Source organism: Aedes aegypti, chromosome 3 (genome assembly GCF_002204515.2).
Source record: "Aedes aegypti strain LVP_AGWG chromosome 3, AaegL5.0 Primary Assembly, whole genome shotgun sequence".
In the NCBI taxonomy this organism is placed as follows: domain Eukaryota; kingdom Metazoa; phylum Arthropoda; class Insecta; order Diptera; family Culicidae; genus Aedes; species Aedes aegypti.
The window spans coordinates 14,347,594-14,374,821 of record NC_035109.1 but is presented as its reverse complement, the minus strand read 5'-3'; the positions used below and the strand labels follow the sequence as shown (position 1 = coordinate 14,374,821).

The 27,228-nt window shown below is 39.0% G+C and overlaps 1 protein-coding gene across 2 annotated transcripts in view; it reads right to left on the bottom strand.

Annotated features, from left to right (window-relative positions):
- LOC5570142 (centrosomin) overlaps positions 1–6,187 on the bottom strand; it is a 150,019-nt gene extending 143,832 nt beyond the window's left edge. The window contains exon 1 of one of the 2 annotated variants that reach the window (XM_021850616.1): positions 5,748–6,187. In XM_021850616.1, the coding sequence (XP_021706308.1) occupies positions 5,748–5,845 (98 nt within the window). In that variant the 5' untranslated portion in view covers positions 5,846–6,187. The remainder of the gene's footprint in view (positions 1–5,747) is intronic. The other variant, XM_021850622.1, reaches the window with a different exon arrangement.
- Positions 6,188–27,228: the final 21,041 nt, after the last annotated feature.

Below are 27,228 nucleotides of genomic sequence, written 5' to 3'. Positions count from 1 at the left end.
CAGTTTCTGTTTACTCCTAGGTCTAAGCCATGCGCTCGGATAGAAAGATGGGTACTCCGTTTACAAGCGTTTGAGTATAATGTGGTTCATATTTCTGGCGAAAATAATGCAGCTGATGCTTTGTCCAGATTAGCTGTGTTGGACCCCAAGCCTTTCGATATTCATGAAGAGTTGTTAATTCGAGAAATAGTGACATCCGCAGCTAATACGATGGCGTTAAATTGGGAATAAATTGAAAAGGAATCTATAGAAGATGAAGAAATTCAAAACGTACAAAAATTGATCAGAACAGATCAGCAATTGGAACTTCCGTTGGCATACAGAGTCATAGCCAAAGAGTTGTGTCAAGTTGAAAAAGTACTACTTCGAACAGATCGTCTAGTTATTCCTGGAAGGCTTAGAAATCGGGTTCTGTCATTGGCGCATGAAGGGCATCCGGGTAGCAGAATGATGAAAACGCATTTACGAACACATGTATGGTGGCCGAAACTTGATCAAGATGTAGATAGATTTGTGAAAAGCTGTCGAGGTTGTTGTTTGGTATCTGCACCTGAAGCTCCGGAACCAATGGTAAGAAAAAAGATGCCTTCAGCGCCTTGGGAAGATGTTGCAGTTGATTTCCTTGGTCCATTGCCAGATGGTTTATATTTATTAGTAGTAGTTGACTATTATAGTCGCTATGTTGAAGTAAAGGAGATGATCTCTATCAATGTCCAAGCTGTGATTGAAGAATTAAAATTTATTAAATTAAGCGTCATTTTTGGACGTTATGGGCTTCCAGTATCTCTCAGAGCCGATAATGGACCCCAGTTGAGCGAGAACTGCAATGAATTGAAAACATTTTATTTGGAGAATGGAATCAAATTGGTCAATACCATACCATATTGGCCTCAGCAAAATGGAGAAGTGGAACGGCAAAATAGAACAATACTTAAAAGATTGCGGATTGCTCAGGAATTAGGAAAAAGTTGGAGGGAGGAATTGAGTCAGTATTTGCTTGTATATCATTCAACTAATCATCCCACGACTGGAAAATCACCATCCGAGTTGATGTTTGGAAGACGTATCCGAAGTAAGTTACCACAAGTTCCAGTATACCACTCAAATGATGAAGAAGTTAGAGTAATGGATCGATTACAAAAGGAAAAAGGAAGAGAATACAGTGATAAGAAACGGAAAGCAAATCACAGTAAGATTGAAGTTGGCGATGAAGTACTGATAAAAAGAATGAAGAAAAATAATAAATTGGATACAGACTATATCAACGAGGAATTTGTTGTGGTGCGGAAACAGGAAGCAGACTGCACATTGAAATCCATCAAAACCGGAAGAGAATATAGGCGTAATGTTGCTCATCTTAAGAAAATAGAAAAAACTACAAGTAATGAGGGATCTGTGTCATAGTATGGCAATGAAGAAGGCGAAAGTAATGTAAATAATAACGAAGCACTAACAGAACAGAATAGAACAAACAGAACACGCAAGGAGCCACATCATGATGAATAACTACTCGTAGAAGTATTGCATCACCCATTTTGAATAGTGCAGTAACACTCAACAAGCATAGAATCACTTCACTAATGCTACCAATGGTCTCCAGAATGAATTTAACTTTTTCTGGTGTTGCAATACTCAATGAAGCGATGTCATACCATAGGCGACAAGAGTTCTCCAGGTATTCTTTCCGGAATTCACCCAGTATTTTTAAATGATTTACAGGGCTGTTACAAAAACTTCAAAATTTAATCCGCGAAAATCGCGACCACCAAAACTCGATCCGCGTCTGGAGACAGCAATCGGCGTCAAAAAATAACATTTTCTAAAATTTTCAATTAGGACACCTGGACCAATGGTTGTGGAAGTAGCAGTACTTCAAATTACAAACAGTTGGTCACAACGAATATTTTCGATAAAAACGCCATATGCTATTTTCCGTCCAAAAGAATGCTTCTGATCCAATCGATTTGCAACAACTTACCATCTGACCAAATGTTATGGTAAAAATTATGTTTTCTCAAAGATTTAAATTCTATGCCACAGTAGTTACTGTCAAGTTGCATTAGTGGTTCAATTAATGAAAGCAATGTTTCAAATGAATGTGTTGAAGTAAAAAAAATCTTAGAGATGTTCTGCATGCACCATTTGAAAGAATTCAATTGCTGTTACGAGGGGAAAAAATAAATCTACATTTAAATCAAATATTTTGTTTAAAACACAGTACCGTGACCTGCTCTAATTTCATGTGTTGCCTAATACCGTGTATTGGGAATTATGTGAATTTCTAGCATATTGTATTATTTATTTTTCTAAACGATTGTCACAAACATTAGCACATTAAGTAGTATTTAGAAAGCCATGACAAACTTGAACTAAAGTTGTACACACAAACAAACAAAAATAATGTTAGAATGTAATCGCCTGGTGCCAACACACGGTATTAGGGCACTGTTGCTTATGTGTTCCAAATACCGTGTTTCAGTTATAATTTCAAAATGGCGAAGTGAAATATATATTTTATTTCCCGAATCAATCATGCAAACCTCAAAACGTTGTTTGATACAAAAGTTTTATTTTTGATGCGCTTCGTTCGTTCAATTGAGAGATGTTTCAAAATGTGACCCGGCAGTCGGAGTCAGATGCACGGTATTTGGAACACTAACAACATCAACTGTAACTATGGTTAAAATTATCAAAATGGTTCACATCATATTTTTTATGCAAAGTATATAAAACGGTCTACTATAGAAAACATGAAAGATTTGAAAATATTGTTACGTTATTTTTATCTGATCGATTGAATCTTGAGTTTGTTTAACCTCACGGTAATAGAGCATGTCACGGTACCTCAAAGAATTCCATGTACAACAATAATTATATTTGTTGAAATCTTTTGTTTAACATAAAAAGATCAACGAGTCCCATATTTGAGACTTATCATTATTTTGTTATATTATTTTTTTTGTTTTCAGGTTATTTATAATTGGTAGCGAAAACTTAATTGAAATTTTTGCTCATGATTGGATGGAATCAATCGTTGACCATGGTACGCCATGCAAAAAATCAAAGTTTTCAAAATTTTGATTCTTTACCACATTTTTTCACTTATCTCAGGTAACAATTAGGGGGATAATGGTGTTGTAGCAAACTGTAAGAATCTCAGAAAGGTGATCAAGTCAATTCATACATTTGGTAGAAGTTATGTGACGAATCATAATTTCATCGTGAATAAGAAACTTCAGCTGGTTAATATAAGATCGAGAAAGCCATATCAGGTAATTTAGACGAGCCAAGCATTATCTGGACGCATTATTTTAATTGTCACAATTGTTAAGAGAATCCATTGTGTTAGTTTTGTAAAATAATGTTGGTCATTTCGTAATTTAGAAGCATTTTTTTCCATTTCACTTTACCACATTTGCTCGCAAGCCAAGTACATAATTTTTAATGTCATAAGAATGAGAATATAATAAATCTTTCCATTAGAGCATGTCAGGCATTGAAACGAGAAAACAACAAAGCGAGAAGAAAACTTTTAAAATTCAATATATAACATGTTGAGAATTGTTTATGCTATCGATATCTTGACCATCGGAAAAAGATCAAGATGTCTTTCTATAAATAAACAACAACAGTTTCAAGCTTCGAAATGACTGTATAAAATTGTGTATAAACAGAATATAAATTCGATAACAACACTACAATATGCACTTCCAATATTTTGGGGTATTTGCACAAAACTTCACGCGGGCTTCCCTTGAGGGAATGACGTGCCGCAGTTTTTCCACACTGTTTACTTAATTCTTATGGAAAAATAGCATTGCGGTGTTTCCTCAAGTGCGGCGCGCCGTTCGCCTAGAGGAAGGCCTCGTGAAATTTTGCAAGTGGTCTATAGGACCGCCGCGCGGCGTTTATTATCCAAGGAATCTGACAATACACAATCACAACTAACAAAAGATACAAAGTTCATATCTTGCAAAGATACTGAAAAATAAAAACTTTGTAATTTTTTGTAATATCTGCTTAAGGTAAAAAGCAAGTGAACATAGCCGGCGGCTGTTCCGTGAAATTGTAAATAATAATAAATGCGAGTAATAGTAGTTGTGATAACGATGTACGAAAGTACATACGTAAACAAAGAATCGAACAAATGTTATTGTTATGACTGGACTATAAATAGCGAAGCAATAAACCTTGCTGGGTTGTATTTCTATCCAGTGAACTGAACAGTGATCTTGTTATTTATTGTACATATCATTTTTGTATAATTAAAAATGCGTAATTCAAAACTTGACAATAAAATGTGTCTGGCAAATCTATTGTATGTAATTTTCGTGGCATGATTTAGCAAATCCGCGATTTTCGCGACTGTTTTTCATTCACCCGCAATTTTCGCGTCTGGCGGCATAAATCCGCTACAAATCCGCGAAAATCGCTAAATCCGCGAGAATCGCGAAATTCGCGGCTGTTGTAACAGCCCTGGATTTATCCAAAATTAAAATATTTTTTTCACATTATTCCTTTCGGATTCCACCGGGCATGCCTTAGGGATTGCTTTAAGGTGAAGCTGAATCGAAGCCAAACTTCAAATTTTCAAGAGCACGGATCTGGAGAACCGAACACCCATTTGAGCTGAAAACTTAATCGATTAGTCACCACCAGCGAGTGACCAATCGATTAAGTTTTCAGCTTAAAAGGATGTTTGGGTCTCCAGATCCGTGCTCTTGAAAATTTGAGGTATGGCTTTGATTCATCTTCACCTTAAGATTTCTAAATAAAACTCTTGAAAAAGTTTTCTTAGTGATTTATCCTGGTATTTCTCAAAAGTTTTAAGGGATTTGTTTTAGAATTCCACAGAAAATGCTGCACAAAAATTGTCCTTAGGTTTTCGTCAAGAACCCGCCAATCATATTGAAAAGAATGCCATAAATACGATATAAAGCCTTTAAGTTTCTATTTTTTCTTTTTGGCGATGCGCGTACTAACATGGATAGTATTTGCTTTTTAGCTTAATTTTTTATTAGGACTTCCACAGTTATTAGCAATTTCTGGGAGAACCCGTACATGAATTCACGAAGGAATTCATATAAAACTAGTTATGTAATAACTGGAAAATTGAAATAGGAACTCTTTTGAGAATTCTTGGAAAAAACTTAGAAAGAATTTCTTTGAAAAATCTGGACTAAACCCTTGGTGATATTCTTGGAAGAACTCCCGCATGAATTGAAAGATCTGCTAGAGTAACTTTTAGTTTAAATCGATTGAAAAATCGTTGGAATAATATTTTGAATGATTTTTTCCTGTGGAAATTCCTGATTAGATATTTCAGAATTCAAGGATCGCGAGGAGAATGAAGATAGTGACCTTCCACTTAAAATAGAAAAGTTCAAGATGCTTGCATTCAAATAGAGACCAAGTCTCTAAAAAGAGACTTGGTCTCTATTTGAATGTTGGTTTCATAACAGCCTTGCAAGTAGAATTCCTGAAACTTTTCCTCGAGGAATCTCAGAAGAAATTCCTAATGGACCATTGAAAAAAAAGAGATCTGCAAACGGCCCTGGATATAAGTGGTAGGAAACCCATTTTGCTAAATCATTTTCTGACAAAGATAATACCCAAATTCTTTCCTTGACCTTATGTAAAGTAAACTAATAGGCCCACGTATGATAAATAAATTACAACCAGAAACCAATGGAAAAATTTGGACCACTGTTCTGCGGTCAGTTATACAGCTCTGAATGATTACTTACATGCTCTCGCGGAAGGTGGCCAAGCACTCGCGCACCTGACTCAGGTTGGTTTCATCCCAGGTCTGGTTACTTCCTTCCTCCACGTTGGAAGCACTCATGGTTTTTCTACTGTTTTATCCTTCTAATTAGGACAAACGTTTTCACTGTTCACTTCTGAATTTGCGACCGGCTGATTTCTGTATGGCGGTCTTCACACAATGCAATGCACTCAATCTTTCACACTCGTGTGGCGATGGGTAAACTTGGCACCGTTTTGCAAGATTAGCGCGACAACGAACCACCGGATCAGTTTTGTTACAGAATCACACCGTTGCTGCAGTTGCACAAATTAAAATAAAACTAAACAGACGAAAATACTGAACGAATAATGTGTGATTTTTGCGAGCTAACCGACAAGACGACGACGAACCGAACAAAAAGACCGCGGCGGCAAAAAAGCGTTATTTTTATGTTTATGTTTTCATTCATTCGCGATTCAAAACTGCTTAAGCGCGAGAGAGGAGAGAGCGAGTTTTGACGTTTTCGGCACACACACACCCATCATGAAGGAACATTGGGAAAGTGGAACGAAGCATGAAACACGTTAAAGCTAATTGACACAGAATTGACATTTTTACAGAAAATGTTAAGACATAGAACCAGACCTGCACTGCCCACTTACTGATTGATTGACTGATTGATTGATGATTAAGTTGATGCATTAATACAAAAAAACAAACGTAAGTAGAACATAGAGAATGGATATTCCTACCTTTTCCACCTAACTGTTTCACTGTTAACCGTCTTATACGCTTCCAATCGCAAAACGCAACCTACTGTTAGCCATCTATACTTTGGTAGCGCAACTAGTCAGATGATGAGAGATTTGATTTTTCACGCATCCATCACATGCCGCTGTGGGGAGAAATGTTTTATTTTCCTGATATAAGACGGTTCACAGTGAAACATTTAGGCGGAAAAGGTAGGAATATCCATTCTCTATGTTCTACATACGTTTGTTTTTTGTATTATTGCACTACTTTCATAAAAATTGAGATCCGGCTGGTAGGAGCACTAGTTTGAGGTTGGAAAACCAAAATATGTGAGGTTAGTTTCATTGGAACTTTCGCCTGAGCGGTTTTTGCGCTTGAATAAAACACGCTTCGGGACATTCTCCGCTGCCCCTAAAAATACCATTGGGTAGATAAATGAATTCTCTACCATTGGATCTCATAGAATTTCATACATAAAGTGAAGTAAGCGGTGAAAATAAATATTTTGTTCCGAATGTTTTGAAACCATGAATGAGTTTGACATTGCTCTCGTCAACCATCATCATGACGACAGCAGCACACCCCACCGGACGAATTGTCATATTGGGAGCGAATATCAGGAAAATAAAACATTTTTCCCCACAGCGGCATGTGATGGATGCGTGAAAAATCAAATCTCTCATCCACTGACTAGTTGCGCTACGAAAGTATAGATGGCTAACAATATGTTGCGTTTTGCGATTGGAGGCGAAACTATTTTAGTTTCAAACTACTGCCAACTTTCTACAACTCTATGTAGAAAGTTGGCAGTAGTTTGAAACTAAAATAGTTCAAGGCACGGAAAATTTTGAAATCTTGAGTTCTGGTTCAACGCAGATTATGAAAAAAGAAAACTGGATATTTACCCAAGTAACCAATAAGCCGTAAAGTTTGGCACCAAGTCGGTTCTATAGTCGAATAAAAGACATGGCTAACAGGGCTAATAGGAACTATATCGTAATTAAGGGCTGTTAAAAAGCCACTTTTGGCGAATTATATTGCTGATATACTGCCTACTCGTACCGAGTATCTGAAGCGAGAGACGTCAAAATTTTATAGCAGGTTGGTTGAAGAAAGAGAAAAAAAAAGTTTGTTTATCTCCTGTACTTTTCTCTCTTTCTTTGACCTGTTCCAAGTTAATTTTTTTGTTAAGTATCTTAGACTCGAACTGATGTTTTCTAAACTCCTATTAGATGATTCGGTCCCTTTTTCCATCTGCCCCATCTATGCTTTTATGAGTTGCCTTGCTCACCATCGTTTATAAGGCTGAACATTATTGGAGGCTGGAAATACCAGCAGTTTAATTCGGATTAATTTGTACTTCATTGCAAAGGGAGTCAAAAAGGAGTGTAAAATGAAGTATGATGAATGTTTGGGAGAATGAAAACTTCGAAAAGACCGTAAAAGTATCAAGAATAGCACAGGGCTTACAAGCACTGCGGTATGGCGTCATGCGTATACGGATAATTTCAGTGCTCGAAGGTGGCAGTGCCTAATAGCACTTGAAAATGTTATATGAAGCCTGTTGGCACTAAAAACCTGTTGAGTGGCTCATATGCTACCTATGACAGTGCTTATTGGTTACCTGGGTATTAACAAAATATTCCTCAACTCAAAACTGTGTTAGTTTATTTTACAGTGATGCTAAAACGGTCTATTTGAATGTCGTTCTATTTTCATTTGTTCCTCTCTTCGCCGAGGGGTGATTCAAATAATAATATCGCTTTTTCCACACAAAGATGTCGTTCATGTATGAAAGGCACTCTAGGGCGGTTCAAATTAGTTTGAAAAACATATTTTGCATTTTATTCCTTACAATTGGTCGGTGTTCAGAGACAGACCGGACTAGACCTGGTGAAGATAAGCCAACAACCCTATCAATTCTGATACAGCGAGGATAAGATTTTGTCAGCTCCTTAGTGAAATTTGGGCTGAAAAAATCAGGAACCTGACAAAATTGAGACATTTTGTTTTCGTATCTTTCTTTATTTTGTTTTCTTTCGTTAATAAACATTAACTTTTGACGTGAAAATGTTGATTTACGCGTTACAAATAATATAGATTTTAAGAGGAAGAGTGGTTTACTAGAAAACATTTTCGAAAGAACTTATCAAATAACACAATTTTTATGTACCTATTGGAAATTTATAAACTCAAAAACGGTACATTATAATTGATGTTTGGCAAAAAATTGACTGAGAGACATGAGCATAGTGAATCCGTAAGTTATATTTAAGGCCGAGTTTCTCAAAACTGTCGAATGCTGCATTCGTGTTGCTCTCTTCTCTTCTTATGAATGTCATTTTGACTCATACAGTGTCAAAAATGCATCTGATAGGCATGAATCAGCTTATACGTTGAAAATAGAATTTTACTGTAAACCATAGAGTCTGCTGATATAACATGTTTAACATATTCAATATTATTTTTATGCAAGAGTATTAAGCAGGATTTTGCTTCAAATACGGTTGGTAAATGGCGGGCATGGCGTACCATTGGTACCTCGCGTACCTGAAGGAATAAAATAGACCCCTTTGTGCGGTCCTTAGCCTCTTGCCCAGCAACTCCTATTCCTACCTCCTCGCGGTACTGGCCGGGGTACGAGTAACCTTGGGGAAGATCGGGTAACCAACCCCCGGTGGGAACTTTGGTCGTATGCTGACAGGGAAGGGGGGGTTTGCTTTTGCTTTTGCTTCTGCAAACCTTGAGCGTCTGTACTCCATGTTAGGAGCGGCTCACAACAGCGTCTGTTCCCCATGTCAGGGGCGGCTGATCATCGTCCGAGTGCCAGAGAAGGACTCTAAGCTAAACTGCGCACTATAGTCCTCCGAACATTTAGGGGGAATGGTCCTCCGGAAATCTAGGGGGTTGGTGTCAGGCCCTGCAAGCCAGCCGTAAAAAAATCAAGCAACGAATAATCAACGAGAGAATACGAACCGGGACAATCGGCGAAGACCACAGCGACGTAAAGGGACTAGCGATTGGAAGCTCGGTACGTGGAACTGTAAATCTCTCAACTTCATCGGGAACACACGCATACTCGCCGACGTGCTAAAGGACCGTGGATTCGGCATCGTAGCGTTGCAGGAAGTGTGTTGGAAGGGATCGATGGTGCGAACGTTTAGAGGTAACCATTCCATCTACCAGAGCTGCGGCAATACACATGAGCTGGGAACAGCTTTTATAGTGATGGGTGATATGCAGAGGCGCGTGATCGGGTGCTGGCCGATCAATGATAGAATGTGCAAGTTGAGGATCAAAGGCCGGTTCTTCAACTTCAGCATAATAAACGTGCACAGCCCTCACTCCGGAAGCACTGATGATGATAAAGACGCTTTTTACGCGCAGCTTGAACGTGAGTACGACAGTTGCCCAAGCCACGACGTCAAAATCATCATAGGAGATTTAAACGCTCAGGTTGGCCAGGAGGACGAATTCACACCGACGATTGGAAAGTTCAGCGCCCACCGGCTGACGAACGAAAACGGCCTACGACTAATTGATTTTGCCGCCTCCAAGAATATGGCCATTCGTAGCACCTACTTCCAGCACAGCCTTAAGGAATTCCGTACCGATACACCTGGAGATCACCACAGCAGACAGAATCGCAAATCGACCACGTTCTGATTGATGGTCGGCACTTCTCCGACATTATCGACGTCAGGACCTATCGTGGCGCTAACATCGACTCTGACCACTATCTGGTGATGGTCAAACTGCGCCCAAAACTCTCCGTCGTTAACAACGTACGGTACCGACGGCCGCCCCGGTATGACCTAGAGCGGCTCAAGCAACCGGATGTCGCAGCGGCATACGCGCAGCAACTCGAGGCTGCATTACCGGAAGAGGGTGAGCTGGACGAAGCCCCTCTTGAGGACTGCTGGAGGACAGTAAAAGCAGCCATCAACGATGCAGCTGAGAGCAACGTCGGGTACGTAGGACGGAGTCGACGGAACGATTGGTTCGACGAGGAGTGCCAGGAGGTTTTGAAGGAGAAGAATGCAGCGCGGGCGGTCATGCTGCAGCAAGGTACCCGGCAGAACGTGGAACCAAAGACAAATTAAAGACCCCGATGTCCCTTGCAGTTGCCCAAAATTTTATGGCTCATAAGGTAATCTAGAATGCCGTTCAAAGTGTACTGCGATCTGTCAAACTTGGGTACCTTTTGCACTACCGAGGGACCAAATGCAGTACTAGAAGTGGTACCCAATCTGAGCCCGAGTGCGACGGACCTGGTGGAACGCTATAAACGGAAACGGCAACAGCAGACCCGCCTCTTTCAGGAGAAAAAACGCCGCCTGGAGGAGACGGAGTGCGAGGAGATGGGACAGCTGTGCGGGTCTCAGGAAACGCGTAGGTTCTATCAGAAGCTCAACGCATCCCGCAACGGCTTCGTGCCGCGAGCCGAGATGTGCAGGGATAAGGATGGGAGCATTCTGACGGACAAGCGTGAGGTGATCGAAAGGTGGAAGCAGCACTTCGACGAGCACCTGAATGGTGCTGAGAGCACAGGCAATGAAGGACGGGACAACGGAGGAAATGCCTTCGTCAGTACTGCGGAAGATGGAAACCAACCAGCCCCTACTTTGAGGGAGGTTAAGGATGCCATTCACCAGCTCAAGAACAATAAAGCAGCTGGTAAGGATGGTATCGGAGCTGAACTCATAAAGATGGGTCCGGAAAGGCTGGCCATTTGTCTGCACCGGCTGATAGGCACAATCTGGGAAACAGAACAGCTACCGGAGGAGTGGAAGGAAGGGGTAATCTGCCCCATCTACAAGAAAGGCGACAAGTTAGATTGTGAGAACTTTCGAGCGATCACCATTCTAAATGCGGCCTACAAAGTATTATCCCAGATCATCTTCCGTCGTCTGTCACCCGTAGTAAACGAGTTCGTGGGAAGTTATCAAGCCGGCTTCGTTGACGGCCGGTCGACAACGGACCAGATCTTTACTATACGGCAAATCCTCGTGAATGTCGTGAATACCAGGTCCCAACGCATCACCTTTTCATCGATTTCAAGGCGGCATACGACAGTATCGACCGCGTAGAGCTATGGAAAATCATGGACGAGAACAGCTTTCCCGGGAAGCTCACGAGACTGATAAGAGCGACGATGGAAGGTGTGCAAAATTGTGTGAAGGTTTCTGGCGAACAGTTCGTTTGGATCCCACCGGGGACTACGACAAGGTGATGGACTTTCGTGCCTGCTGTTCAATATTGCGCTAGAAGGTGTTATGCGGAGAGCCGGGCTTAACAGCCGGGGTACGATTTTTACGAGATCCAGTCAATTTGTTTGCTTCGCGGATGATATGGACATCGTCGGCCGAACATTTGAAAAGGTGGCAGACCTGTACACCCGCCTGAAACGCGAGGCAGCAAAAGTTGGACTGGTGGTGAGTGCGGCCAAGACAAAGTACATGAAGCTGGTGGGGCCGAGCGCGACAGGGCTCGCCTAGGTAGGAGTGTTACGATAGACGGGGATACGTTCGAGGTGGTCGACGAGTTCGTCTACCTTGGATCCTTGCTGACGGCTGACAATAACGTTAGCCGTGAAATACGGAGGCGCATCATCAGTGGAAGTCGGGCCTACTATGGCCTCCAGAAGAAGCTGCGGTCAAAAAAGATTCACGCCCGCACCAAATGTACCATGTACAAAACGCTCATAAGGCCGGCAGTCCTCTACGGGCATGAAACGTGGACGATGCTCGAGGAGGACCTGCAAGCACTTGGAGTCTTCGAACGTCGGGTGCTTAGGACGATCTTCGGCGGTGTGCAGGAGAACGGTGTGTGGCGGCGAAGGATGAACCACGAGCTCGCCCAACTCTACGGCGAACCCAGTATCCAGAAGGCGGCCAAAGCTGGAAGGATACGATGGGCAGGGCATGTTGCAAGAATGCCGGACAGCAACCCTGCAAAGATGGTATTCGCTTCGGATCCGGTTGGTACAAGAAGGCGTGGAGCGCAGCGAGCTAGGTGGGCGGATCAAGTGCGTATCGATTTGGCGAGCGTGGGGCAGAACCGAGGATGGAGAGATGCGGCCAGGAACCGAGTATTGTGGCGTGAAATTGTTGATTCAGTGTTATCTGTGTAGATGTTAACTAAATAAATGAAATAAATGAATTGCTTCAAATACCTAACACGACCCATTTTGTTTTAGATTCCGAATATGCTGCCCATACTCGCATAACAGTCCCATTTGATTTTTTGCCACTTTTCAGTTAGCTTCATAATTAGTACTCATTTTTAGTGTACTTTCTAAAATAAAACTCCAAATTGTGTCTTTGTATGGACAAAATGTGAAAAAAATACCAAACCATGTGCGTCCCATATTGAAAGTACCCGCAAAACAGTCCCATTCGAAGATTATGAAGAAATTCAACTAAACCTATTCCTGTGATCATTTCTGAAAGCTTGCATTGCGATGAGAATCCTTATAGAAACAATTAAACAAATCAGAAAAGTACAAATCAACTATTACAGTCAAACCTCCATGAGTCGATATTGAAGGGACCATCGACTCATGGAAATATCGAGTCATGGAACAGATATTCTTTGGAAAGCTGTCTCAAGGAACCATCGTAGTAACCATGATTTCTAGCTTTTAGTATGGTTCCATGAGTCGATATTGAGTAATGGAACATCGACTCATGGAGGTTTGACTGTATCAAGAAAAACTCTTATTTTTGTTTAAAAAAGGTTTTAACGACTTCTTCTGTTCTTCGATTTATACTAACACCACATCAGGCTAGTTGCCTGTAAATTAAAATAAAGCAAAATAGTTTTCCTGAGAATATTCTACTGCTCCATTCATTCTACTGCTTCCTGCGGCCAATCATTATCAGAATCTCTGGCAGGCTGAAGTCCAACAGCGAGAAGTGAAATGCTTGTTTGGCCGCCGCAAGATTACGCACATCATCGCCAGTATCTACATGGTCAAACTAAGTGTTTGCAGCACCAAATGCCGAGAAACAGAAAAGTTCCTGACTCTCATCAGGATTATCTATATCATGGGAACCGCCATTCGCCTTCATCAAGTGGGCCAAAACATGTTCTATTCACCTTTCTTTGATAGTTTTCAAATCCTTCACCCGTCACGTGCTGCGATTTCAGCAAGCCTTCCATATGGCCGATTAATTTGAATTCAGGAAATCTTCACCATTTTTTCATTTACTATCACCACTGTACAGCTTAAGAACTTCAAGGGACATTATAACTATTGAAAGATAGTTGATAACTGAAAGCTACAAAAAGAAAAGTACATTGCAATCGATCGTAAACTTGAAAAACAATGTGTCAAGGTGCACGATGTCAAAGTAAGCGAATCCTCAGTAATGGGACTGGTATGCGGGTATTCAAGCGTTTAGTGAGAGAAATACTCGGATAACGAGTCCCATCTGCAATAACCCTAATTTGGATAGGAAAACAACCAGTTTTACTAAATTTAAATTATTTACGGTTTTCGCACATTGCAATGATAGTATATTGAGCAATGCCACCGGCATTTACTATTTACAGCAGCGGAAAAACGAAAATGGAGGGTTTTAGCACAGACAAACAGACGTAACACTTAGAACAAATTTCTTCTAAATCCATCGCCCAGTTTACACTACCATCATCTGGTGAGCATGTTGCACGAAAAGGTGTTTCGTGCAACAAGACCGGCAGATGGCGGTAGTGTGAAACGTCAAACGCGAAGAAAAACGATGCGCGCGCCTCTGGTTGTGAGATTTGTAACATAGCGAATTTGAAATGATCGTTAAATGAGTGGTCGATGAAAATTTCATCAGTGTTACGTCTGTTTGTCTGTGGTTTTAGGTTTAGAAGCGTTTTTCTCGACATCATGATTTTCCTAATGGGACTGAATTGCGAGTATGGGCAGTATGTTCATTGGGTAATGACCTAATAACTGTGGGAGTTTTCAAAAGAATACAAAGCTGAGAAACAGGCTTTGTTCCAATTGGGTTGTTTAGAGATTAAAAATTTCCGGTTTTTGTAGCTTGATCGATAGAGCACATTTTTTCTAAGTAAAACACGATTTTATTGCGCTTCAATATCTTAATTGTGATATCATAAATGATTAAAAAGATTTCAATCCGTCGACTCAATGACATTTCTATTTACATAATGACAGCTCGTCTTGGAGTAAAATTTTCCGAGGGGTGATTCAAAACTGATTTCCATACTAATTTCGAACGTGATTTAAAAATAGTTCCAGGTAACGAAAAATTCTGAAACTTTGGATTCTAGTTCAATTTTTAGCGTAGATTCAGAATATGTAAGAAAACGAATACCCCTAAACAAGCCAATTGAAACGTAACAGCAGAGAGAAGAATATGCATAATTAGCAATCAAATGTATGATTTCTCAACAAAAACATCTGAGTTATTTTTACTGGTCTCGAACTAAAAAGTCGTTTACTACTTCCAATGTCTAAAGTAGTTTCCAAGACAACAAAATTGAGTCACAACTGATTCCTATTCCCTGGAAATTCGACATTGCAGAAAATGTTACATTCGGAGATTCATACATTTATTACTTGTCACGATTACTCCCAAATTTATAAGAGATTTGAACGTGTCACCATTTTACCAACTGATGAGAAACACGTTCAATCAAATCGTCCACGTTTACGATGGATATGGATTGAGTGGCATCATGAAAGCAGCGCAAATAATTTATTTAATTCCTCCTCCAAATTTTTCGCCCTCTCTCACGATGTTTCCTTTCTTGTATGATGGAGCCATATGGAGCTTTTCGCGAAGTTTGTTCAACGTTCGATTTTCTCCTGTTGCTTTTGCCATTAGCGTTTGCGTCAGCGCTTACTGCGATGACCGGCGTCACCGCCATTGCATGGGAATGAAGGTGGCACAACATGCGCGCCTCCATGATAACTTCGGCACAGGCAAAGAGACGGAACACTTGATCATTTTTCTTCAAAATTCGCCAATTTACGCACTCATCATCTGGTGGTTATGTTGCATGAAATATGATTTTATGTGCATCAAGGCCTGCAGAAGGCGCTAGGCGCTAGTGCGAAACGTCAAATGCGAAGCAAAAACGACGCGTGTACTCTGATTGGGGTTCATTCAAATATCACGTAACGTAAAATTTGCCAATTTTAGACCACCTCCCTCCCCCCCGTAATAACTTTTTTATGGAAAATTTTAAATTGTTGTATGGACTGTAACACTACGTAAGACCCACTCCCTCCCCTGTTCTTCTTCTCCTTGGCATTAACGTCCTCACTGGGACAGAGCCTGCTTCTCAGATAAGTGTTCAGAGCACTTCCACAGTTATTTACTGAGAGTTTTCTTTGCCAAAGTTGCCATTTTCGCATTCGTATCTCGAGTGGCAGACAGGGATGCCAAGTCAATTTTTCAAAAATCTGGGAGATTTTAAATTTTTGTCTGGAAAAGTCTGGATCTCCTATATCGTACATGGAGAACCTTACAAATTATTTACAAAACCTTACAAATCCCTTACATATTTTATCTGGATCTTCCAGATTTTAGTAAAATGGGGCCTCAAAAATCTGGAATATTCCAGACAAATCTGGAAGGTTGGCAACGCTGGTGGCAGGTGAGATGATACTTTATGCCCAGGGAAGTCAAGGAAATTTCCATTACGAAAAGATCCTGGACCGACTGGGAATCGAACCCAGACACCTTCAGCATGGCTTTGCTTTATAGCCGCGGACTCAAACCACTGGAAGGCCCCATGTTGCGTTACGTAATATTTGAACGATCCCTTGTGCTATATGAAACAAATTTGAAATGATCGATGAAGCGTGTTCGATATGGAAATTTCATCAGTGTTACATCTGTTTATCTATAGTTTCGGCACCGTCGATTGTCGCTGCCTCGTCAATCGCTCTTCCCCCAGGCTACTGCGATTAATAGCGCAACGGTGTTATAAAAATGAAGAAATCAAACGGCAAAGAGATTCGTAAAAAATGGAAATAAATGCAAGTTGAAGCCTCTCTGACGGGGTTGTATGCTTTTCTCCGTTATTATCGTTCTTATTTTGCTTCGCTGTAGGGAATGGTGTGCTGAATGACTGGACGGATTTGGAAATGTGGTCGGTAAAGAGTGCGGGCATTTTCACAAAGTTTAAAGTGAAAAGTGGCGGGGTGAGAAAGTGAGAAGAATTTCATTACGGACGATAAATGCATAGGGGATAAAGCCCATTTTCGGCATTACTCGTTCATACATTTTTACCAGAAAAATTGTTGAAATGATGATAACTTATTTAATATTTGAATTCCAAAGGAATACTTAACAAAAAGTTGTAAAATAGTACCATTTCTATCGCATAAAGATCTTTAACTCATCATATTGTAATAAATTTCTTGTAAGTAACTCAACCGACATTTATGAATATTTTTGGAGAAGCTCCTTAATATTTAATGTGGTCCTAATTTTCTTTTTTGGGAATTCACTGAAAACAACACAACACAACTGCTCCTCAAGAAGTGTTAGAATACCTCCAAAATCATGTAATTAATGGTCAAAATCAATACAGATTCTGAATACAGAAGAGTTTTTTAAGAACTTGTGTAAAAAGATGCAAAAAAAAAAACAAAAAAAGTTATCGCCATTTAAAAATATGTTAAAGATAATAAATCTTTGACGACTGAATGAATAAAAAACGAATTTAGTGTTTTACCAACTGGAATTTGACAGATACGCGTCATTCAACTTTACCTGTAAGGCAGTCTAAATTTTGGATGAAATTGTGATCTTCGTCTTTACTGTCGACAACTGGTGCCGCACTCGAAGTGATTCGCGGAAAGCATGCCAAACAGGAAAAAGAAAATGTGCGATGAAAAAGTTTGATTTAAAATGGGATTCGTTTGTTTGGTAGCCGGCTTTGGAGGTGGGACGAGGGTAGGACGGTACCTTTAGAAGCCACGAACGATTTCAATTTGTGTGCCATCTATCGACGAATGGCAGGCAGGCACAAATGAAGATCGATGAGCTTTGAAATGCGAACGGTGAGGGGATAATTTGTGCCAATTTGTTCTGCCGACAGGTTGATTTCTTTTTATGCGGAATTCTAAATTAGTGTTCAATTGGCAGACATGTACTGCTGAATAGAATAGCAAATTTTCTACTGGGAAATTAGGAATTAGAATATTTTTACTTTACGTATTTGAATAGAAGATGTTCATATAGTTTCCTACCTATATTGTAGTATGTGAAAGCAGTAGCGTAGCCAAGGGGTGCGGTCCGCACCGAGCCCCGAGCTCCTAGGGGCCCCAAAATCGCAGTGCGATTTTCTCATAGCATTAAAAGATCGACAAAGCTTGTAGGAAATTGACAATTTGTGAGATCCCAAAAAGAAAATGGGTATGTCAAGCATAAGTTCTGGAGGAGTCTTGGATAAGCGATGTACAGGGGCCCCTTGATTGTTCCTAAGTTTAGGGTGAGCCGAGGGCCCCGTGTGAACCATAGCTTTGGGCTCCCACATTTCTGGGGCCTTTACAAATATTTGTTTTGTAAGTTATTGTCCTTTTTGTTGTTCAATCGATTGCACGCATGAGAGAACTCAGCCTTCTTATAGCTAAACGCAGCCCTGATGTAGATATTTAAGTTGGCTCAGATACCTATGTTGAAGATGTTGATGATTGAGAATCGTTGTTGAATTCATAAATATTGGTATTTATATAATACTTCATGAATTCTTATTTCTAATAAAATCAAACCAAGTTTGTAGGCCTCCAAAAACCTGAAGCATTAGTGAGTTTTTTACTTGTAAACATTTTCTTACTATATAAACCATTCTCATTGCCATTAGAAATGTTACAGAGACCCTCTCAATAGAATATAGATTAGTTGAAGTCCAAAGGTGTACATTTTTGTAAGATTACAATGTTTGAGATATATTCATAATCATGAATTGTGTGGAATGGGTAAGTTAAATATTTTGATTTTTTATCCACTATTCAAACTGATGCAAATAGTTTTCTTTTATGTCCGAGACCACTTGGGAGGCTCCAAGCGAGGCAAAATATTTAGGGTACAAACAAATAATGTACGAAATAGTAAATTTAATGATTTTTTTTATATTGAAATTTCTCTAAGTATTAATTTTGAATCATCCAATAATACCTACAAATAAAACATCCAATAGGATATTTCTTTATAAAATTGTCCTGGTAATTTATGTGAAATTATGCCGTGGATTTTACTCATAATAATACTCCTCAACCTTCATCAATGTTCGGTGACATACTCTAGAGTAGCGTTCTGCCTTTCCCTTTTTGCGAGGGAGCGAAAAGTTGCTGAACAGAGAGGCATCGAGAAATGAATGAGGATGATGCAGCACAAAACACAACAGAGTACAGAGGTGTCTTAAAGGGAGCTGTTTTCCGAGCTTTACGACGGAAGAGAAATATCCATAGAACTCACTGGATTTGAACCGTACAATTTTCTATTTCCAGTCTAACTTGAAGCCACTAACCTGTAGATTACTTCAAGTCATAATAGGACATTTGGATTCATCAATGATTTTGAAATTTTTTAAAGTTGCATTTTGCGTTAACATATAGATGTATTATAAAAGGTATATGGACATGGATTATTCATTGTTTTCAATGCGAGATCATCTTTCCAATATTTTGCTGTTCGGATAATTTGCGGACTCAATCAAAAAAGAGTGCCATCACAATTCCCCGAGGACTGTCTTGTTCGGGCGGGACACTCAAGAATTCCTTTGAAGCGTGAGTAAAGGTGAGCATCGCAACAAGAGAGAGTGAGAACCATAAAAAATCTTCGCATTTTTTGCACTCTCACTCGAATCACTTGAGGATCTGTGTTGAAAATTTTGAGTACAGTATTTACTCCACAGAAAAACAGCAAAATCGCCTCATCTTTGCATCGCAGAAGAGTATCTATCAAGCCTGATTTTATCAATATATTTTGTATCAAACGTATCCAGAGATTCATCTAAAATATCATTGGAAAAAATACACCATATTTCCAACAATTCGTTTTAGATTTCTTTCGAGATTTTTTGCAGGAATTCTAACTGGATTCCTTCAAAATCAACATTAGTTCTACATTTCATGTAGAAACAGTACAGAATGTTCAGAGCAAAACCACCAGGATTGTTTCGTAATTTAGTAAAAATCTATGTAGCGTTCTTATATAGATGAAGGATTTTTAGAGAAAGGATTCTTCGAGAATCCCTACAGCACTCTTTCTAGGAATTTATCGAGCTTTCAACTAAGAACTCCACTGGGGAGACCTCAGAGCATTTTCCTCTGAAAATCTTTGAATGTATTTCTTGGCGAACTCTTCATCAAGAAATCCCGTGGTTTTCTCAAGTATTCCTTCACCAATAACTCCAGAAATTCTCCCACGATTTTTTTTACTTATTTAAAGCAGGCTTCTTCCTTTCTCTTGATTTAGTATCTTTCTCCTCCTTTCAATGATCAACTACAAAAGAGAAGCGATTTTACCCACACACGAAATGAGCATCCGTGCTCTGCGGGATGAAGAGTTTACACGTTTGTGTTTGCTCATTTCCATTCCCACAGTTGTGAAGAGTTTGTTTTGACAACCTCAGTGCTCCAAAGAGAAAGAGATTGTTCTTCCCTTTCTCAGTTTGGGGAAGAGCTTTTCCAGACAGCTCCTCGTTGTCTCTTTGCAGCTCTTTGTCGCGAAGAGGAAAGTGAAATCATGTTCTTGCTTTGACGGAGCAACCAACCTCAGTTCTTCTCAAAAGCAATGATGATGTGTTTGCAGAGCTTCGCAGTAAGCAAGAGCTGTCAAATGAAAGATGTGCATTTGGCTAGAGCCAACGTTCTCATCTACTCTCTCAGCCACGGATTATCCAATGGACATCGAATGCTGACTCATAATTGTTGGGAGCGTACGAGTTTGCTCCATCTGTCCGATCAAGATGAGCAAAACAAAATCTGATTTTATTGAGATTTATCAGAGTATCCATTTTAGAATTAGAGTATTTGGTATCCATTTTAGAAGTTCAAATTCCTCAGATAATAGGAAAGATTCGTCCTTATTTTTTGTCTAGGGAGCCCTTCTCGGATTCGTCCATTATTACAAAAAGTTCCTCAAGTAATAAAAGCAGCGAATTCCCCAGAAACTCCTTAGCAATTCCACCAGTTTTTTTAATGCAAGAATTCTTCTAAGACTTCTTTCATAAGAAGTACTTAAACAATCCAAGAATTTCAGGAACGAAGATTTTTTCCTGGGAGAATCTCGGCATGTTTTTTTTATCAAGGTATATTCTAGAATTTTCTCCAAGGATACCAATGAGTTTCGCTCATTATATAATATTTATAATAAAATCAAACATTTTATTTTGATTGTCTTCTTGATATGCCTCGTAAACCACAACAAATTTTCAGGAATTTGCGCAATACATGAATTTTAAGAACGTTAAAGTAGCTCTTTATCCTACTTGAGAATTGTAGAGTTCAGAATTTATTCAGAGAATCTTCCAAGATTTCTGGAGCGACTGTTATTCACACAACAGCTATTTGATTTAACACTTATTTTTTTTATTCTTAACAATTTAGTTTTGTGAAACTATAATGAACACATGCTCACTAGGGCGGTTCAAAATTTAAAAATGATTGAGAATCCAATCTTCCATATGTTCCTTACCATCCGTACCATAAAAATAGTGTTCTGTGAACTTTTCAGCTTTTTAGATGGTGATTTAACCTTCCAGTCGTCGCGCGGTTTGCTACCGTCAGAACCACCACGCTGCAGCTGTGTACGAGAAGCGAGATTTTTTCACCAGTGTTGTACAACATACAACAGCGCGACGACTGAAGTGTTAAAGGTAGCCCAAAGACAGTGTAGGTTTATATGGAAATTACTATGGAGAAATTTTGAGATATGTTTCAAACACGCTAGTACTGTTATGTGAAAACTTATTATCCCATAGTAAAAACTCATTCTTCAAACCATAATAAAGAAATTTGCTGAAGAGAGAAATTCAATCCTTCAATCCGACGGATAGCAGAAGACATATTCATGAGTTTGTTTGCTATTATTTAGCTTAATATGGAATTATAGCCCTGCAAACATGTACAAAAATCCCAAACAAAATTAGCTCAAAGGGATTTGTTGCTTCATCAACATCCTTCATTAAGGTATGAAGAATAAGTTTCCCATATGGGATGATAAGTTTCTACTTACATAACAGTACTAGCGTTTTTGGAACATTTCTCAAAATGTTTCCATAGTAATTGCCATATAAAGCTACATTGTCCTTGGGCCACTTTTAAATCACCACCTAGAGAGCTGAAAGTTTTACAGAACACTATTTTTATGGTAAGGATGGTAAGGAGCATATGGAGATTGAAAAATAGTATTAAAGTTCCCTGCAGAATGATAAAGAGGCAGATAGAAAATTGTTATAAATTTAGCGATTTTGAAAAATCAGATCTGAAATACTTACAATTTTTTCATTATTCACAAGTCTTTAAATGCTTCTGATCTAATAAAAACTGAAAAAATATTGTTTTTTTTTTAAATGCTGTTTTGCTTGTCATGGTTTAAAAATGAACATGTCAACACCAGTTACAAAATTTTAGGGGGAAAACATTCTAAATGTGTATGCTTAGAGGTTTGGAATAAAAAAATGAAGTTACAAAACACGTATTTTATGTCTACAAGGTTATATGCTATGGTAATGTGTAAAGGTTTTGCTGGGAGAGATATTTTATCCACTTTGAATTCTTCCTAAAGGATTACAATAGTCTTCGCCATATATTTTGAATCGTTGTTTTCAATTCATATTTCATCATCATGTTCGCCCCCATTGTAGCGTTTTCGCCCCCATCCAAATTAATGTTTCTCGATTACTTTTTCAAATCGACGTAAGTAACTTTCATACGGTTTTGTGAAAGGTGATTAAGAAGAATCCAAACCTCTCTTCTAAAACTGTATTAAAATGAATCCCTTTTTAACATTTTTTTTACCGTGTATATCGCTTAAATTTTGCATGCAATCAGCTCGCGTTAAAACATTAGGTAGCTTCTATTTTTTCCTCACACAAAATTTATGACAAACGGTTAGGTTGCGAAAGTGGAGAATCTTACTTTCGTCGATTTCTAAATCCGGAAATGAAACGTTCTAAAAGTGAAAAATCGAGTTGGTTTAGAACGGAACGTGTAGAATTTCGTCTGCGAAACACGTAGGATTGATAAAGTAAGTTTGCTAACTTTTCTGACTTGAGTCTGTTTGAATAAGTCCTCGAGATTTGTACATTTTCGCTCCCTTAGGTTTAGTCGTCCACAGCGGTGCGAATTCGCCCACTTTGTCAAGCACTGTTTTAAAGTAATTCAACGTTAGTTAACATTCAACTTATTAAATCAACTCCTACAATAACCACTGCTATCTCTTAACCACATCAAATTCATTGATACACGAATTTTGTCGCATTTGTTCGTCGTTCCGGCTTTAGTTACCGCCATGGAGCACACAACGGAGTTCGCTCGATGTAAACGACTTCCGAACAACCGTTTTCACGTTCGCCAAATATTGATTTCACGGAAGGGCAGAAAGCACCGTCACAAAGAGTCGTCGTCGTCGTCGTCATCATCAGCCAGCCAGCCATAGCCAAGTCCCAAACGACAACAAAGCGGAAGCAAATAATACTACTCTTCCTTCCCGACACCGCGCCGTTTGGAATCCGGCGCAAAAATGGTCCATTTTAATGGATTCTTTGGCCGGGCGGCAAGATGCTCTTAACTTAATCGTAACCAGGAAGTGTATCTACTCTGACTGAAGTTGCTTGGATTGTTTTCCATTCCGTACGTGAGCGAACCGTAAAATCGATCGAAGAATGTGTCGCTTTCTGGTTTTTGCTCTTATGAAAATTTAATTTGTGTGATAGCTGCTATCTGCCGCCTCACAAAAAATGCGATTAATTGGTTCTCAATGGATGGAAAGTGGGGTGATGGAAACTCATAGCGTGATTTCGATACAATGATACATCGTAGCAGGCGTTGTAAGCCTTAGTAAGCGGTTTAGCTTCCAACGGTCTTTGTGGCATTTTTATAAACATCAGTGGAGACGCATGGTAGCTACATGGCATTCTAGATACCTTATGAGCCAAAAAATGTTGGGCAACTGCAAGGGACATGGAGGTCTTTAATGTGTCTTTGGTAGCTAGCTGTCTTAAGTATACTGGTGCAGAACGCATCGTACTAACTGTGTAAAATATGAAAAAAAAAAGATTAAAAAAATGTGATTTCAATTGGAATTTGTTTTAGAAAATTGTTTGAACAATTCTGTCAAAGAAATCTTTACCTTATGTGCACGGAACAGCATACCTCTCTAGTTTTAGAGCCAACTAGGATCAAGAAACACCTGCCTAATTGCTACTCTAACCTGCTGTCGTTCATTGGCATTCATAAGATCACTGTCACCACCAGACGGAGTATACTCACCTACTGTGATCATAGCTTATGCCCTCATCCTCTTGAAGTGCCACTTGAATCCATCGCTGTTCGTCACTAGCGCAGCTTAGCTCGTTGTTAAAAGGAAAAGATTCATTCAGTGTTATGACCAGCAACCACCCCGAATATTCCGTCCCTCGTCATCGTCGTCGTTTTGACGAACCGTAATTGCGGTAGGAGGTCCACTTTTGTTGGGCGCCAAATTGTAGGGGTTTGGATCTCAATCCGCAATCAATGCCCTTCCATGTTCTTCCAATCTCGGGCATCAATGCAGCATAATATAGCTCGCAGTTGCCGAACATGAGGGGGGATGGTCCTTCTGCCGAAAGTGGGTGTGAAGTGGTTTACTTTGTGTCTAGCCTCTTGTGCAAAATTGCCATCGGCACAAACAAGTTCACTGCGTGTCCCGAGCAGAAAAAATGGCAAACGAATACCATACCATTATATTACAATCAGGCCCGGATTTGGGGGGGTGCCAAGGGGGTAAATGCCCCTGGCCCCATGATGAGTCAAAGTTAAGAACAAAAAACATTTTGAAACACCTTACAATATTTTCTTTTTAGACATTTGGACATATAATTCTAACGTAAAGTCAACTTTCCAATATTTGAGTTATTTCGTTTTTTGCTTTGCAAAAAAAAAATATATATGAATATTAAGCCAAAATGTTTGAAATTTTACTCTAGTTAGTATTCAAAAAATAATTGAATTGAAAATGCGCTTAACGGTTTTACAGGATCTTAAAAAATATTGATTAACCTGTAAAGCACTGCTCATTTCACAGAGTTTATCTGGTTCCCATCAGAACATTAAAATTTAAACATATTTGCAATTCTATCAGAAACTAGAAGCGTAAGAGAAATTCATTATTTTTAAACACTTTTCTCCTTTGTATTCCGTAGTTGATGAAGTTTGCTTTGAATTAATTATAATTAAGTAATTAGAGTAAAATTTATATATAATTAATAGAATATATAGTACTGCTAAGAATAAATTACATGAAGACCGATTTTCATACAAAATTGTTCAAGTTTAGAGAACTGTATAAAAGTTTCTAATGAACCGGTTGACCTGAAAATAAAACTACATCTCATAAGTTACTTGAGATTTGATTTTTAGGAAATCAATCAATTTTGACTACCACTTGCAGCCTTCTTCAGTGTCAGTTACTCGTATCCACTCTGCTAACTGTGGATGCGAGTAATTGTCATTGAAGAAGACTGCAAGTGCTAGTAGAAATACGCGTATCTGTCAAAGATAAGCAATTAGGCCGGAATTGAAAGGTACAAGGTATTCCACTACTATTCAGGCTACTAGGAATGCTACCCAACAGTTTTTGGGAGGAGGGAAATGTAATCAACTCATTCACACAGTCTCGCACATAGTACAGAAAATGGAACGAAACGATCAGCACACTTGGGCGGACAGACGGAGCTCGTATATTTATTCGATGAGGGGGAAATTATTGTAGCTCATGCCATATTTTCCCGAACAAAGTTTCCTTCTCGCATTCCCGGCTGTTTCCGATGTCAATTGGATTTGGTCAGGACACCGGAGGAGGTGACTATTAAAGCTGTCTCAACCTCAACCCAGTCCTGTTGTCGGGATTAGCTGAAATGTAGGAAAACATAATATTTTCGGTGAACTTGGAGGATGTTAAATAATATAGTAGATTCGTTTCTTTTCCTTTAAGGTTATAGAGTTTGAGGGCAGATAGTAGGGCAACTAAGGATATGTGCAGTGAACTCTCTTCTACTTGATGTTTAGTAAATTATTGGATAAATATTTTGTCTCTTAAATATAGCGTATGCACCTTGATATCTCTTCGATTCGATGCTTCTCTTAGTTGATGTTCTATTTCGATGCGGTCTTCACTTATTCATAAAACAGACGACTTCCAGAAGAAGAATAACGAATAGCCAAAAAGACGTAATCAAATTATATACTTAAATTTTAATTATAACCAAATTCTATACATTCCATACCTTACAACTACTCACGGAAAAATCAGACTACTCAAAAAATAAGTTCTTTTTACTCAAATTTGGGTAAACTGCATTTAGTTTTTACCCACGGTTGGATTGTTTTGCCTCTCTCGCAACAGCAATGTTGTCAAAAACAGAGACAGACACACCGATCCAGCGTCAAAGTTGAATGGAATAAGCCAAATTTGGGTTCTTTCGAGTTAGAGTTAGTTGCCGAAGACATGTTCAGCAAAAATTTGTATCATTACTTCCTCTGCAACTCTTCTGAAGACCACATTCACGTAAAACTGAAAATAAAAAAGTTAGACATAAATAACTGATTTTTCGGGTCCACCCTAAGTTAAAACTTTCAAAATAAATTTACTTATCTCAAATGAAGAGTTAGATCAAATGTGTCTTCGACAAAGTTGTTTAAAATAACATTCTTTAAAAGTTTTCAGAAGAGCGCAGCCACAAATTTCATCAAACAAAAAAATTTGAGTCAAAATTTTAACTTAAATAAGGGCCACCCTATTTATTTTTTTTTCTCAAAAGATGCACAGTTCAATTACGAATAACTTCTCTGAAGACATCGAACGTCTAAAATCGACGAGAACAGAGAAAACACTTTTTTCCGGCTAAATTGTCGATTCGGACCATTGTGCAGTGGTCTTTTTCACGGTGTTTCACGGTCTAAAACCTTGTCGAATCAAAAACCTGAATTCTCGCGGAACATTACTAAAGGACCTATCTAACATTGAGAGGCTCTCTTTGTTTACTTTCTCTTTCATTAATAACTGAGTCAAATTAATCTCTTCTGTTGCGTTTTTTTGTATGAAACGCTAGTCAAGGAAATTGACTTTCGATCTATAGTGAAAAACTTCCCAAAATCTTTAGTGTTCCACTGTTATAATCGAAAGGGAACGAGAGAGGAGAGAATCTCTCATTTGTACATAGGTCCTTTAATAATGTTGTGCGACAATTAAATGAATTAGGGCCGATGTCCTGGATTCGAAGCGTTCGGGAAATTAGTTTCAACACGGTACTTGTTAATGTCGAAAGAAAAAAAAACGATATTGAGAAAATAAGCAGGTAAATGTACATAAAGGACATCATAGAATGCCACAAATATGTTATCTTTCGCTTGGAATCTACGACATTTAGTCGAATGACGTTTGGTCGAATGGCGTTTGGTCGCATAAAGTTTAGTCGAAAGTACATTTTGTCGAATGGACATTTCGTCGAATGGACATTTCGTCGAATGGACATTTGGTCGAAAAGAT